The sequence below is a fragment of the Odocoileus virginianus genome, chromosome 4 (genome assembly GCF_023699985.2).
Source record: "Odocoileus virginianus isolate 20LAN1187 ecotype Illinois chromosome 4, Ovbor_1.2, whole genome shotgun sequence".
Taxonomy (NCBI): Eukaryota; Metazoa; Chordata; class Mammalia; order Artiodactyla; family Cervidae; genus Odocoileus; species Odocoileus virginianus.
This window is the reverse complement of record NC_069677.1, coordinates 75,046,140-75,062,111: the sequence shown is the minus strand read 5'-3', so window position 1 is coordinate 75,062,111 and position 15,972 is coordinate 75,046,140. Positions and strand designations below refer to the sequence as shown.

The window sequence follows — 15,972 nt, the reverse complement described above, 5'->3', positions numbered from 1 at the left end:
ACCAATTTATAGAAGTTACATATCATATTAACAATTATCTCAGTAAAGTAAAGACATACTCTTACCTCAGAGTTGTTATGCTACGTTACTGATGGGAGTATATCAGATTTCTAATGGATTTGGACCAACAGTGACAAACACTTTCTAGTGCAGTTGAATTTTATCCCTTTTCTTCTCGGTCCTCATTTAATGCATAGGTATTTTCATGTGTCTGTATAATTTAATCACTTCCGTGACTTGAAATGTTTCATTGTTGCTTTTACTGTGGGGTCTTTGTTATAGGTTATTTCTAAGGACACAAATGTTTTTAACTATTTTTCTACTTGATTTAGGTTCCAAAAGCATTTGCTGCAAGTCTCTTGGATTATATAGGTTCCCAGGCCCAGTACCTTCACACCTTCATGGCTATCACTCATGCTGCAAAAGTGGAGTCAGAGCAACATGGAGACCGCTTGCCAAGAGTTGAAATGGCTTTGGAGGCTCTGAGAAATGTTATAAAATATAATCCAGGTATGTGATTGTACCCTTGACAAATAAGATGAATAGAAGAGCCCTAAAAATTCCAGTTCTCAGTTTTACCAGGAAAACTCAGGGAAAATTATGCTTGGTTATTGACCCCATAATATTTTTACCTCTAAATAACAGGCTGGAGAGAGAGGTCAGTCATCATGCTTAGAAGAATTCATATCTCTAAGAGCAAATGAGTTTCAATAAGTTGAAAAGGCAGAATAACTTGATGGTATAAAACATCACATTGATGACATATATTGACATACAAGGTGTAAGTGCTTAAGTTAGAGTTATTGACGAGGCGATCTAATTTTTCTACCACTGGTCCCTACAATGCCATACTTTAAAAAAAAAATGCCTGAAGTTTCTGGTGCTTGAAAATTGAAATAATAAAATGAGAATTGTCATTCTTAAAACATCTATAAGAAAGACATTTACAGGAACAATATCACTCTTGCCTGACATCAGGGCATACGCTGGAGTGAAACTCTGAAAGCTTATTCCAATTCTAACTTTGATAACAAATATAGACTATATATACAGAGAGGGAACACAGCCCCACCCATCAACAGAAAATTGGATTAAAGATTTACTGAGCATGGCCCCACCCATCAGAATAAGACCAACTTTGCCACACAGCCAGTCCCTCCCATTAGGAAGCTTGCACAATCCTCTTACCTATCAGAGGGGAGACAGAATGAAAACTATAATCACAGAACCAAACTGATCACATAGATCACAACCTTGTCTAACTCAGTGAAACTATGAGCCACGCCATGTAGGGCCACCCAAGATGGACGGGACAAGGTGGAGAGTTCTGGCAAAGCATGGTCCACTGGAGAAGGTAATGGCAAACCACTTCAGGATTCCTGGCTGGAGAACCCCATGAACACTATGAAAAGGTAAAAAGATATGGCACTTAAAGATGAACTCCCCAGGGTAGGAGGCGCCCAATAGGCTCCTGGAGAAGAGCAGAGAAATAGCTCCAGGAAGAATGAAGAGGATGAGCCAAAGTGAAAACAGCACCCAGTTTTGGATGTGTCTGCTGATGAAAGTAAAGTCCAACGCTGTAAATAACAGTATTGCATAGAAACCTGGAATGTTAGGTCCATGAATCAAGGTAAATTAGAAGTGGTCAAATAGGGATTGCCAAGAGTGAACATCAACATTTTAAGAATCAGTGAACTAAAATGGAGCAGAATGGGTGAATATAATTTAGATGATGATTAGATCTACTACTGTGGGCAAGAATCCCTTAGAAGAAATGGAGTAGCCTTCATAGTCAACAAGAGAGTCCAAAATGCAGTACTGGAGTGCAATCTCAAAAACAACAGAAAGATCTGTGTTCGTTCCCAAGGCAAACCATTCAATATCATAGTAATTCAAGTCTGCCCCAATCACTAATGCTGAAGAAGCTGAACTTGAATGGTTCTCTGAAGACCTCCAAGACCTTCTAGAACTAACACCCAAAAAAGATGTCCTTTTCATCACAGGGGAACAGAATGTAAAAGTAGTAAGTCAAGAGTTACCTGGAGTAACAGGCAAGTTTTTTTGGCCTTGGCAGACCAAAAGGAAGCAGGGCAAAGACCAACAGAGTTTTGTGAAGAGAGCACATCGTTCATAGCAAACACACTTTTCCAACAACCCAAGAGATAACTCTACTCATGGACGTCGCCAGATGGTCAATACCGAAATCAGATTGATTATATTCTTTGCAGACAAAGATGGTTAAGCTCTATGCAGTCAGCAAAAACAAGGCCAGGAGCTGACTGTAGCTCAGATCTTGAACTCTTTATTGCCAAATTTAGACTTAAATTGAAGAAAGTAGGGAAAACCACTAGGCCATTCAGGTATGACCTAAATCAAATCCCTTACAATTATATACAGTCGAGGTGACAAATACGTTCATGGGATTAGATCTGATAGAGTGCTTGAAGAACTATGGATGGAGGTTTGTGACATTTTACAGGAGGCGGTGATCAAAACCATCCCCTTTGCAAGAAGGCAAAATGGTTGTCTGAGGAGGCCTTACAAATAGCTGAGAAAAGAAGAGACACTAAAGGCAAAGGAGAAAAGGAAAGATATATCCATCTGAATGCAGAGGTCCAAAGAAAAGCAAGGAGAGATAAGAAAGCCTTCCTCAGTGATCAGTGCAAAGAAATAGAGGAAAACAATAGAATGGGAAAGACTAGAGATCTCTTCAAGAAAATTAAAGATACCAAGGGAACATTTCATGCAAAGATGGCACAGTAAGGACAGAAGCTGTATGTACCTAACAGAAGCAGAAGATACTAAGAAGAGATGGCAAGAATACACAGAAGAACTATATAAAAAAGGATCTTAATGACCCAGATAACCATGATGGTGTGATCACTCACCTAGAGCCAGACATCCTGGAGTGCAAAGTCAAGTGGGCATTAGGAAACATCACTACAAAGCTAGTGGAGGTGATGGAATTTCAGCTATTTCAAATCCTAAATGATGATACTGTTAAAGTGCTGTATTCACTCAGTGTGTCAGCAAATTTGGAAAACTCAGCAGTGGCCACAGAACTGGAGAAGGTCAGTTTTCATTCTAGTATCAAAGAAAGGCAATGCCAGAGAATGCTCAAACTACCACACAGTTGCTCTCATCTCACAAGCTAGCAAAGTTATGCTCATAATTCTCCAAGCAAGGCTTGACAGTACATGAACCAAGGATTTCCAGATGTTCAAGCTGGTTCTAGAAAAGGCAGAGGAACCAGAAATCAGATTGCCAACATCCTTGGATCATAGAAAAAGCAAGAGAATTCCAGAAAAACATCTACTTCTGCTTTATTGACTATGCCAAAGCCTTTGACTCTGGATCTCAACAAACTGGAAAATTCTTAAAGAGATTGGAATACCATACCTTCTTACCTGCCTCATGAGGAACCTGTGTTCAAGTCAAGAAGCAACAGAACTGGACATGAAACAATAGACTGGTTCCAAATTGGGAAAGGAGTACGTCAAGGCTGTATATTGTCACCCTGCTTATTTAACATCAGAGTACATCATATGAAATGCCAGGATGGATAAAGCAGAAACTGGAATCCAGATTGCAGGGAGAAATATCAATAACCTCAGATGTGGTGACACCACCATTATGGCAGAAAGCAAAAATGAGCTAAAGAGCCTCTTGATGAAAGAGCAGGCTTGAAGAGGAGAGTGAAAAAACTGGTTAAACATTCAAAAAACAAAGATCATGGCTTGCAGTTCCATCACTTCATGGCAAGTAGGTGGGGAAACAATGGAAATTAGTGACAGACTATTTTCTTGGGCTCCAAAATCACTGCAGATGCAGCCATGAAATTAAAAGATGCTGCTTGGAAGAAAAGCTATGACCAGCCTAGACAGCATATTAAAAAAGCAGAGACATTTCTTTGCCAACTAAGGTCCATCTAGTCAAGGCTATGGTTTTTCTAGTAGTCATGTATTGGTATGAGAGTTAGACCGAAAGAAAGCTGGTCGCCAGAGAATTGATGTTTTTGAACTGTGGTGTTGGAGAAATTCTTAACAATCCCTTGAACTGCAAGGAGATCAAACCAGTCAATCCTAAAGGAGATCAATATTGTATATTCATTGAAAGCACTGATGCTGAAACAAGCTCTACTATTTTGGCCACGTGATATGAAGAACTGACTCATTAGAAAAGACCCTGATGCTGGGAAAGATTGAAGTTAGGAGGAAAAGGGGACGACAGAGGATGAGATGGTTGGATGGCATCACTGACTCAGTGGACATGAGTTTGAGGAGACTCTGGGAATTGGTGATGGACAAGGAGGCCTGATGTGCTGCAGTCCATGGGGTCGCAATGAGGTGGACTGAGCAATTGAACTGAATTGATAGAATATATTGATGTCATACCAAACATAAAACTTGAATATAAAATATGAAACATTTATAAACTACAGAATATAAAATATAAATCTGGATATAAAAATACATTCAATATTCAGTTTCTTACCTGAAGACGTCAAAACTTTTTATTAACACTTAATATTGTCTTTCTTGTTCTTCTTTGCCCTTTTCAGTATGTATTACAGTACTATTATAATTTATATCTGTATTGCCAACAAATTATTCAAATAAAATAACCAGCAATAATTAAACGTTGTTTAAGAAAATATCATTCCCATGGAATACATGGAGATGTTTTTAAAGGTAGTATTATAAAATCTGAAGAAAACTTCATGTTTTTATTTTGGCATATGAGGTACAAAGAAATTGCTGCAAACCTGGGAATTGATTTGGAACTTGTTTGTAATGTAGTTCTCAAGTGACAGAGTTCTAACTCAGTCTTACTTAAAAGCCAAATGATGTCACACTGTCTCCAGATATAATTAGACTGACAGGGTCAGCTCTGAGGTCTAGAGGTAAAAAGTAAAAGTACCATCATACACTTTTAATTTTTGAATTGTATTTGATAAATTTCTTGTTTTAGCCTGTCGGTTAGTTAGGGGTTGGGATGGAAATGAAGACAAAACAAACCTGAGAAACTTTAATACCGTTTAACTTCTTAAGATTTACTACTCCTTAGTAATATGCACTCGCTTCATGTCACAGTTGTTGAGAAAAGTTTACCACAGACTTGACAGTAAACAAAATATATCCATTTCCCGAAGATCGATAGAACATCTCTTGGAAATAAAAGATAAGCATTTTCTTTTTCTTTCTAGGCTCTGAAAGTGAATGCATTGGTCATTTTAAGTTAATATTTTCTCTTCTTCGAGTCCATGGAGCTGGTCAAGTACAGCAGCTGGCTTTAGAGGTAAAGGAATTTTGTTCTAAAGCATGCTGTCTTTCCTGCAACATACTGTACATGGTTTGAGCCTTGGTTAATCATCATCTAAAGTTGAATAGAAATTTGTATATAGTTTTTTTTTTTTTATTTTGCCTATTAAGGCAAGTGAATGTCTTTAAAACTTGAATTAATATGCCCATTTGAAGAGCAAATATTGTACAGTGTTCAGGGTGCTTCCCTCTGTGGTCATCATCTGTCATGCATTAGAACTTGGGATGCATCTGTATAGTGTCGTATGGGATGAGTTAAGGAATGGACTTTACTTGGGTAGCTTGGAAGCCACAGATGACAAAAAAAGGGAGCAGAACTTTCCAAGATCTCTCCGTGTTTCCACAGAGAGACATGTTGAGACCAAGGGAGTCTGCTAGCTACACACTGTGAGTTGGTGTTCCATCTCCCCCAGTTGCTCTCCTTTCTTATGGGTCTGGTACAAAAGCATCCTTTCCAGCTACCCAGAACCTGTGGGTCTTAGAGGGCCAAGAGTGGTTGGAGGCCCCTCCTTTGGGAGAATGAAATCATTGGTTCTGTCGGAAGTTGTTTGTGTGGAGCCTTTTCCTCTGGAAGAAGCAGGAAGACCTTGGTCACAGGGTTCTCCTTGTTTAGGCAACCCAGAGTGAACACCCAGGATCTTTTTTCATGTGATCCTGCTTATTGTAACACACACGATTTATTATAAAGAACACCAAATTCAACCTTGCAGTAACAATGAACTTGATGAATGATTAAGTGTTCTTATATTGCATTTTGGTTTTAAAAAAATGTTTAATAAAATAATAAAGGTTAAATTGGTCAACAGCTTAACAAGCATGGTCTTTTCATTGAAAAGCATGCTTCTCCACTTAATTCCTTCAAGCACCTTGTAATTTTTAAAATAAGCATCATTGTGTCTGTGATATTTTTCTTTGAGATGCTGACCACATGATTCAAGTTGTGGCATTAATCTTTAGATGTATAAGTTTAGATGTATAAGTTAGACTTGAGCAGTCATCTTCTTTTGAAGAAAAACATGCCTATTTCTTTATCATAGAAAGATAGACCTAATAGATTGTACTGGGCCCCGGAAACATTTACTTTCTCCCTCTGAAAGAAAAAGTCCAAGTAGTGAAGATGATTATCTTGCTAATCATTTCCCACCCCAAATCTCCAATTGGAAAACACTATAGTGTACATCATCATTCTGGAGCATGAACTGGTGTAGGATTGAAGGCTTCTTATGAGCCTAAGGATTGGGAATTGGTGCTAAAATATTTGTTTAGATTGTTACATTTAATTGTTACCTTTAAGTTAATAGGAAACTAATATATATCTCACACACTAGCATTAACATTTTTTATTCTCAAAAGAGCAAAGTAATAAAACCAATTTTTTTTTCATGTATTTTTATTAGTTGGAGGCTAATTACTTTACAGTATTGTAGTGGGTTTTGTCATACATTGACATGAATTAGCCATGGATTTACATGTATTCCCCATCCCGATCCCCCCTCCCACCTCCCTCTCGACCCGATCCCTTTGGCTCTTCCCAGTGCACCAGAATTAAAGTCTTGCCTAAAAGTTAAATATTTGTCCTTGAAGCATTTTTCTCATTTTGGTAATAAACCTTAAGTTTATTTAGGTCTGACTAATTTTCCTTAATTTGTTTAGGTTTGACATTATTTCCAGAACTCTTAATGTCCTATTGATTGATTTTTCAGGTTGTGAATATAGTGACATCTAATCAAGATTGTGTCAACAATATTGCTGAATCAATGGTTTTGTCCAATTTATTGGCTCTTCTGCATTCTTTGCCATCAAGTATGTATATTCGCTGGAATTTTCAGAACCACATCACAGTCAGCATAGAGGGGGGAACAGTTACATAGATGATGCAAAACCTCCAACATAGTGTTTTGTAATATTTTAAGTGGTATTCTTTATATTAGATTTGTCTTCCTATTTTATTTTTACATAAGTTAACTATTTTGTATTTCCATATCCGAAGTTGGAAGAGATGATAGAGATCCAAGAGCAAATGAAAATAATCTATTTTTCTCAATTTACTGAGTATAAGCTACATATGAATGATTGAGAATTAACTGATACTCCTCCGTGTTTTATTTAAAAAAACACACAATTGAACTTGTGTGATAGAAAAAAATGCTTAATATAAAAATCACCTTATGTTTTACTTAAAGTTCAGTCCTGCATTATTTATCCTTTACTGATTTGATGCTAATAGTAACTGTTAGCACCAGATGAGATCAGTTTTTAAAAATGTAGCAACCTGATTTCTTGAGTACAGCCTGCAGTAATATAGACTCCTTACACACTGTAGTTATGTCTCACATATGTGTGTAGTTGTGTTAGATCAACCTTGAGATTGCTTTTCAAAGACAGTTGTGATATAACTCCAACTTTGTCACTTACCCATCAACATGCATTGCTCAGTCAGCTTTGCCAGCCTTTCAGAAGTCACATTAATCTTGACTTCACACCTGTCCACCTCCTTGAGAGCAGCAACCAGTCTCACTCATTTTCTGATTCAGTGCCTTGCACATGTTATGTATTATGTTCAGTCAATTATTATTGAATATTTTTGTTATCTTTTAAATGACAGCATTTAAAAGTTATTAGATTATTTTTTTTGTCATTCCTACAGCCTTAGTTGGTTTTTCTTTTTTATTACTTTTTAACAGCTACAAACAATGCAAAATTAAACTGATTGAATGTTACAGAAGTCATGGTTTAAAAGTTATTTTATATTCATACTGAATTTATGTAGTGCAGTCATGGTTTTAATATTACTGGTAAAATAGCTGATATTTAGATATCTCAGCCTACTCTGTTCTCATTTATATTTTAGACTAGAGTATTTTTCACTGTTTGCTCAGAAATGTTAAAAACAAAATAATTGACTTCTTCTGTCCCCTCCAAAGTCTTTTCCTTTGAACTTATGGTTAGAACAGTGACTGGTTTTCAGTGAAATAGTTTCCTCTCTTAAAAGAAGTCTCATTTTGAGTGTTTATTCTCCTGCTTGTTAACTTAGCTCAGTCTGGCTGCCAGCCTTTGTTTTCGTTTCGGCCTAATACCTGGCAGCCTTCACCCTCTTTGCCAACTCTTCACTTCTCTGGTCACCTGTCTCTCGTTGCCCCTTGACATTGGAAGAGTAAAGTCCAGTTTCCCAGTCTACTTCAATGACAAGGAAGGGGTGAGAAGTGCACAGACTTTGTGCCGAAGGATGCTGCTGTGTTTTAGACTGGAACAGTGTCTTGCAACTGCTACTTCCTACTCATTTCTCTAAGATACTAGCACCCTGAATATAGTATTTTGTTTGCACAATGAGCAATGAGGTAGGAGAACAGTATGGCATAGTGGTTATGGGTGTGGATTTTGGAGTCAGACCTGTGTAAACCTCTATATACCTCAGTGGTATAGTGAGTTATACCACTCACTAATTGTGAATTCATGGGCTACTCAAACTGGATCTCAGATTCCTCACTCATAGCAAGACCACAAAACCTGTCTAGCTGGTTGTTGTGAAGTAGAAAGTATGATTCCCTTTGTAAAGCATCCTGTTCAGTGCCTGGCACTGATGCCTAGTAAATGTAAGGTAATGTGATGATTTGATTCTTTTAATGTCTTTTGTTCTTCAGGTCGTCAGCTTGTTCTGGAGACTCTTTATGCTTTGACATCAAGTACAAAAATTATCAAAGAAGCAATGGCAAGAGGTAGTGTATAGAGTGCTTTCTCATCTAGTCATGCTCCATAATGGTAAAGCTTATTTTGAGCTACTTTATATAGTCTGATAAACTAGAAGAATGCTTTGGAAGGCTTACAGTTTAAAAAAAAAAAAAAAAAAAAAACCTGCATTGAGTTTAAATGAGGTTGAAAGTAAATTCTACTGACTAGAAAAGTCATATTTTTTTATTTAGCCTATAAACACTAATGCTTTTTTTCCTTCACAGGAGCTTTGATTTATTTACTAGACATGTTCTGCAATTCAACACATCCACAGGTTCGAGCCCAGACAGCAGAACTTTTTGCTAAAATGACAGCAGATAAACTAATAGGTCCAAAGGTGAGCACAAAATGGGTTCTTAGAAAGAAATTAATTATTAAAGCTCTATTACTTTGGTAACTAATTTCATGAGGATTACCAAAGTGTGAAATAGTAAAGAAATGACTTGATATGAAAGTTGAAAGATGGACAAACCTGAATTATTCCTATATATTACTAGATAGAGAAAAATTATAATCAGGGAAGCCTGCGCTAGAATTGAGAAGTCTTTTTTTTTTTTTTGAGAAGTCTTAAGAGAGTGTTTGAATTATGGGATGAAACTGTTCATCTCCGTTGAAGGAGCCAAAACATATTTTAAAAGTATATTTTAAGTTGTGACAGAAGGTAGATTAGGTTAGGTTACATTTCACACTTCAAGGATTGGCTTGTGAAGGTGAGTATTACAGTGCCTTTGCTTCTCCTCTCTGCAGGGAGATCTCTCATTAAGAATCTGGAGAAGACAAAATGATCTCTGGAACCATGGTTCAGTTCATAGAGCAGAAACCTACTAGAATAATACTTCTAAGTAAAATTGCATCCAGACACAGTTGTAATCAAAAGTTTCCTTCTTCTGTTATTGAATCAGTTTCACATGAAGTAATGCTCACTGAAACACTGTCTATGCCACCCCAAATATGAAATACAGGATCCTGAGCACCCCCTTACAGAAAACAAGCTAGATTCAGTTGTGTTTTTTCTTATCTGATCTCCTGATTTAGATATTGAGAATATGTCACAAGACCTGGAATAGTTTTACTTTGGGAATATGGCTAATAATCTGTCATCAGTAGGGTTAATGGATAAGGAACATTACATTTGGGTGCCTGTAGCAAGGGCCCATAAAATTATGAATATTGATATTTAATACTGAGTTTTCTTAATGCTAGAGCTGGGTAGCACATAACTATAATGTCTACTGTTACATTTTAAATAATATTTTAGATGTTTAAAATATATACTATAATTAATTTTTGAGCTCTTTAGTAATTTTTTAACTGTTGAAATACATGAGGGACAAATTTTACCAAAGTGAATATATTTGTACTTAAATTTTCTATATAGGAAAAAATATATGTCAGCTCCTTAATTGAATAATTTGCAACAAGAGATTCTAGAACTGGGGTCAGTAAACTTCTTTTCCATTTTTATAACTTTATTCAGATATAATTGACATGCCATACAATTCACACACATGATGTATACAATTCAGTGTTTTGGGCAATAACAGTCAGTTTTAGAACATTTTCATCAAACCAGGAAAAAAAACCCCATTTCCTAATTTAGCAGTCACTTCCCTATACTTATACCACATTTTGTTTTTCCATTTATCTATTGAAAATGGACATATGGATTATTTCTAGTTTTTGGCTATTCTGTATGATGCTGCTGTGAACACATGTGTACAAGTTTTTGTGTGGATATGTATTTTATTTCTCTGAGAGTAGAATTTCTGGGTAATATGGTAACACTATTTTTACCCTTTTAAGGAATTATCAGACTTTTCCACAGTGGCTGAACCATTTTATGTACCAGTACTGATGGTGATATCCACCTCTTCTTTAACACTTACTGTATAGATCTTCACTGAGTGTGGTCATCCTGGAGGGTGTGAAGTGTGCTGTATCAGGGTTTGCCTTGCATTTCCCTTGTGCCTAATGATGTTGAATATCTTTTCATGTGCTTGTTGGCCTTTGTACTTCTTTTTTAGAGAAATGTCTATTCTCATCCTTTGCTCATTTTTTAACTGAGTTGTCTTTTTACTATTGAGCTGTAATTGTTCTTTATGTATTTTGGATACCAGTCCCTTATCAGATATATGATTTATAAATATTTTCTCCCTTTTGTGTATGTTTTTCCACTTTCTTCTTGTTTTTTTTTTTTTTTCATTTTGATGAAGTCCAGTCTGTCTTTGTTGTTATAGCTTGTGCTTTTACTATATAAAAAGCCATTATCTAATCCAGAGTTATAAAAATCTATGCCTATGTTTTTTCCTAGGTGTTTTATAGTTTTAGCTCTTGTATTTACATCTTAGATCAATTTGACCAAGGGAAATGACATATATACTATTTTGTGGATGCTCTCTATCATGTAACTGACATTGTTTCCTTTAGTTCACTGACTGCCAGGAAGTTCAGGGCTAAATTTATTATGTATTGCTTGCAATTATACAGAGCTTTTGATATTTTCTTTATGTACTAATTCCTGTTATTGTCATTCATTCAAAAAAGTTCTTGAGTATCGGCTTGTGCCAGGGAATGAAAATACAGGCACTGACAAGACTGGGCCAGGAAAGATTTCTAAAAGATGGGATTTAGCATAGACTTGAATGACACAAAGGAGATGAAACTATGTGAAGACCTGAGGGAAAAACTTGTCTTCCCAGCCTTCATTTTCCCTTTGTCCTTATGTCTCACACTAATTTTCAGTTTGTATGTGTGTGTTATTTTTTTAAGTTGCTTTTTAAATCCTTTTTGGGAAAAGGCACAGTAAAATGTAAAACATGGTACTAAAAGTTACTTGTATAACACAGAGCATGAGAAGAATTTGTGAGGGTGTGGGGAGTTTTGGGGAGAGGTGGAGAGACAGATCAGCTGAGGGCTTTCTGGAAAGAGGGGACAGCATGTGAAGGGCAGGATCTGGTAGGTTGGCATGCTTTGGGAACTTCACACACCAGTGGTGCTGGATTTCTTAATGTTACTTAAATTTGAGGTGGAGAGAGGAAATTAACCCAGATAGGTAAGTAGTGAGTCTTGTTAGCTTTGCATGTGTGTGCATACTCAGTTGTGTCTGACTCTTTGCTGTCCCACAAACTATAGCCCTCCAGGCTCCTTTGTCCAGGGGATTTTCCAGGCAAGAATACTGGACTGGGTTGCCATCCCCTCCTCTGGGGAGCTGGATCTCCCCAACCCAGAGATCGAACCTGAGTCTTCTACATCTCCTGCATTGGCAGGTGAATTCTTTACTACTGAGCCACCATAAACTAAGGTTTATCTGTTTTCTCATTCAGGACTTTTGGATGATAGTTATGGCTCAAATCAACCTTAACACACATAATAGCATCATTCTTAGAGAAATGTAAAGCAAACCAAATATTGAGATGTTTTCAATAGGTCTTTTCTCTTTCTCAAATTTCCTCGTCCAGGTTCGAATTACATTGATGAAATTTCTCCCAAGCGTTTTTATGGATGCCATGAGAGACAACCCTGAAGCTGCTGTCCATATTTTTGAAGGAACTCATGAAAATCCTGAGTTAATTTGGAATGATAGTTCCAGAGATAAAGTGTCCACGACGGTTAGAGAAATGATGCTCGAGTAAGTAAAGATACACATTAACAACTTAGGGCCTTCAGGTGGAGTCACTAGGCAGGCACACATTTTCCACATTGTCAGTCACCTCTCCAAGAAATTATTCTATAAAGGGTAATGAACGTGTATCTTGTGACTAAAGTCTGACGCCCTTTCCTTCTTTTTTTTCCCAAGGCACTTTAAAAATCAGCAAGACAACCCTGACGTAAACTGGAAGGTAAAGTATACTTTTATTCAGAGGAAGGAATTTTACATTTTACTGTAAATTTATTGTTTTAAGTTCCTGCTGAGTGAGTATAAAGCCATCCTTTACTTTGTTACTAAGACACTTAAATCTTCCCCTGGAAAACAAGGTTTTAAACATTAAAAAAAAAAGGTAGAAGTATTCACTTTTGGAGTAACTTAATCAAAGGACTTTTTCTGAAAAGAGTAACTTAATCAAAGAAACTTTTATAGAAATTTATTAAGTGGAAAATAAAACAAATAATTTTGACTTGATTGTATTAATGACTATTTGAAGCCTAGTTCATTGCATGAAGATTTCTTTAATAGGGTTTTTTATTTCTTTCTTGTTAATGTATTGGGCTGGGCAAAAAAGTTTGTTTGGAGCCCAGACTTTCTTGCCCAGCCCAATACAACTAATGTAGTAAATGACTTGACTATTCTTTCTCTATTTAAAGTTGCCTGAAGATTTTGCTGTGGTCTTTGGAGAAGCAGAAGGTGAACTTGCTGTTGGAGGAGTTTTCCTGAGGATCTTTATTGCGCAGCCAGCTTGGGTTCTAAGAAAGCCTAGAGAATTTCTTACCGCACTGCTGGAAAAGCTAACCGAGCTTCTGGAAAAGAGCAGTCCTCACGTAAGCTTTAGTCGTCAGCCAGACTTCTCACACAATTTGCTGAATATGTTGATAATATTTCTGTTAAAACACCATTCTCATTGACCATGCGTTAGGAGTTGGCTACCTCCTTCAATGTAGCCCCCACGCTAAAATTAGTATATGCTTGATCAAAAGTGAAACTTTTTAGTCTGAAGAACAATTACAGAGGTTCTGAAAGGTTTCTGCCGTCCCATTTCCAGCGATTATATGGTTTTTAAGGAGAACCCTAGAGGCTTAGTGTAGAAATCTAAATGGAAGTATGTCCTGCTAGGGCATATTCTTCACTCAGCTAAAGAAATTGATAGGAGAATCTTAACTATTGATAAATGATTGAACCCTGTACCTATGCTCAAAGGCTAGCAGGAAAGCTAGAGTGAGTAAGAAAGTAGATTTGGTCTTGGTTTGGCCAGTCATAAACCCCGAAATAGAAAGTTTTGTTATTTGAATCTATATATTGAAAATAATTGAGGTATGTGATTGTTGTTGAATTAATTTAAAAAGCTGGTTGTCGAGGTGGCTGCGAGCCTGTGTTGTTAAATGGTCCTGGATGCCAGGTCCATCACTGATAAGCTCTGTGGCCTGGAGTAATACCTCCTGACTCTGCCTCAGTTGCCTCATGGAAAGGTCACAGCATCTGCCTCTAAGGCTAAAGTTTTCATGCGTTTTGATAAATGTGAAGCACTTAGTATAATGTCAAGTACTTAGAAATCATTAGTTGGAACCAAGTACTTTGTTCCAAGTACTTGGAAATCATTAGGTTTTCAAGACTTTTTTAAAAATATAAACAGTATGTCAGATATTTATATATATTTCTTTCTATAGTCACGTTTTCTCTTTACTCTGATTTTTACAGAACTGGGGATAACATTCCACTAGTTGTTGTATTTTTCTGAATTATTGATGTTCTCCAATACTGACAATTCTGTAACATTACCTGGAAATATCTAGTAATATCTTTTGAGAGATGATCTCTAAATAGAAATATCTGTCTGCCGTAGAAATGAGATGTGAAATAGAAATGCCCAGAGAAAATCTGTAGATTCAGAGATCACATTCTTAGAGTCCTTTAAATTCATGCTTTTATCAAGATGGAGATGTTTGTTGTTCTTTTAGGATTTATGGATCCGTTTTCAAGCACCAGCACTTAGAATCTATTTTGAACACCAAATAATTACCAAGGACATTTAAGACTTTATCAGTTTTTTATAGTTTGCTTGTTCATTTGTTTTATACCCTCCAGGGAGAGACTCTGGAAACTTTGACAATGGCAACAGTATGTCTCTTCAGTGCACAGCCTCAGCTGGCTGATCAGGTTCCGCCATTGGGCCATCTTCCCAAAATTATCCAGGCGATGAATCATAGGAACAACGCCATTCCTAAGAGTGCCATTCGAGTTATTCACGCCCTGTCTGAAAACGAGGTATTGATGATTAATCCATTTAGTAGCTTATAGCTGTAGAATTTATCTGTGCTCCCTCTTCCTGACTAATGTACATTGCAGAATAAATCCCTTTCCTGCCACGTACCTTCATCCATATGAACTGCATGATATTGTAACGGTTCTTAAACTGGTTTAAATGATATGATTAATAGGAGACTGAATTTGATTCTCATTATTAAACTTGAACTGATGGGACTTCCCTGGTAGTCCAGTGGTAAAAGCTCCACGCTTCTACTGCAGGATGTGTGGGTTTGATCCCTGGTTGGGACACTAAGATGCCACATGCCTCATAGCATGGCCAAACAAAATGAACTGAATGTAGGTTTTTCATATATTATTGTGGTATTTACTGTGTTACATAAATTATTGCTTTCTACAAGTAACCTTCTCTTTCCGGGTACTTAGCTCTGTGTTCGAACCATGGCGTCTTTGGAGACCATTGGCCCACTGATAAATGGAATGAAAAAACGACCGGATACCATTGGTCTAGCCTGTGAAGCAATTAATAGAATGTTTCAGAAGGAGCAGAGTGAATTAGTAGCACAGGTAAGTAACTTTCTAGATTCCTATTTTAGGGAAGGCAACATACCAAATGGATTTTCACTTATTTAGCACTGATTTTGGCTTCCCTGACTTGGCAGAGAGGTAACTTGTGAGCTGGTGCATGTACAATTTTATATTTGATACACACACATACCAGACAAAACATGTATATATATATACACACAGAAAAGGTGGGTCAGCTACCAAAAATCTTACCACTGTCAAAGTATTTTTGTTATGTTTGAATTTTAAGTTTTGATTGTTTACTAAGCATTTATGCTTAACTAGCTTTGTAAAATTTGGTTTATCCTTTTTGAAAGATTCATTCTTGTTTATTCATTCCTTTGTTTCTTAAGTCACGTTTGAAAAGCACGCCAAGGTTTTTATAGTCCTTTTCAAAGAAAATAGAAGACTAATGAAAAGAAGACTTGGTGGATACCG

At 36.7% G+C, this 15,972-nt stretch overlaps 1 protein-coding gene across 2 annotated transcripts in view; it reads left to right on the top strand.

Moving 5' to 3' along the window:
• DNAJC13 (DnaJ heat shock protein family (Hsp40) member C13) overlaps positions 1 to 15,972 on the top strand; it is a 153,684-nt gene that overhangs the window by 122,965 nt on the left and 14,747 nt on the right. For both annotated transcript variants that reach the window (XR_011487368.1, XM_070466748.1), the window contains exons 44-53: positions 333 to 510; positions 5,207 to 5,298; positions 7,025 to 7,124; positions 8,963 to 9,037; positions 9,275 to 9,387; positions 12,509 to 12,678; positions 12,847 to 12,889; positions 13,353 to 13,526; positions 14,788 to 14,967; positions 15,394 to 15,534. Coding sequence is in view for 1 of the 2 variants with exons in the window: in XM_070466748.1 (XP_070322849.1) it covers positions 333 to 510; positions 5,207 to 5,298; positions 7,025 to 7,124; positions 8,963 to 9,037; positions 9,275 to 9,387; positions 12,509 to 12,678; positions 12,847 to 12,889; positions 13,353 to 13,526; positions 14,788 to 14,967; positions 15,394 to 15,534 (1,266 nt within the window). In the remaining variant the exon portion in view is untranslated. The remainder of the gene's footprint in view (positions 1 to 332; positions 511 to 5,206; positions 5,299 to 7,024; positions 7,125 to 8,962; positions 9,038 to 9,274; positions 9,388 to 12,508; positions 12,679 to 12,846; positions 12,890 to 13,352; positions 13,527 to 14,787; positions 14,968 to 15,393; positions 15,535 to 15,972) is intronic.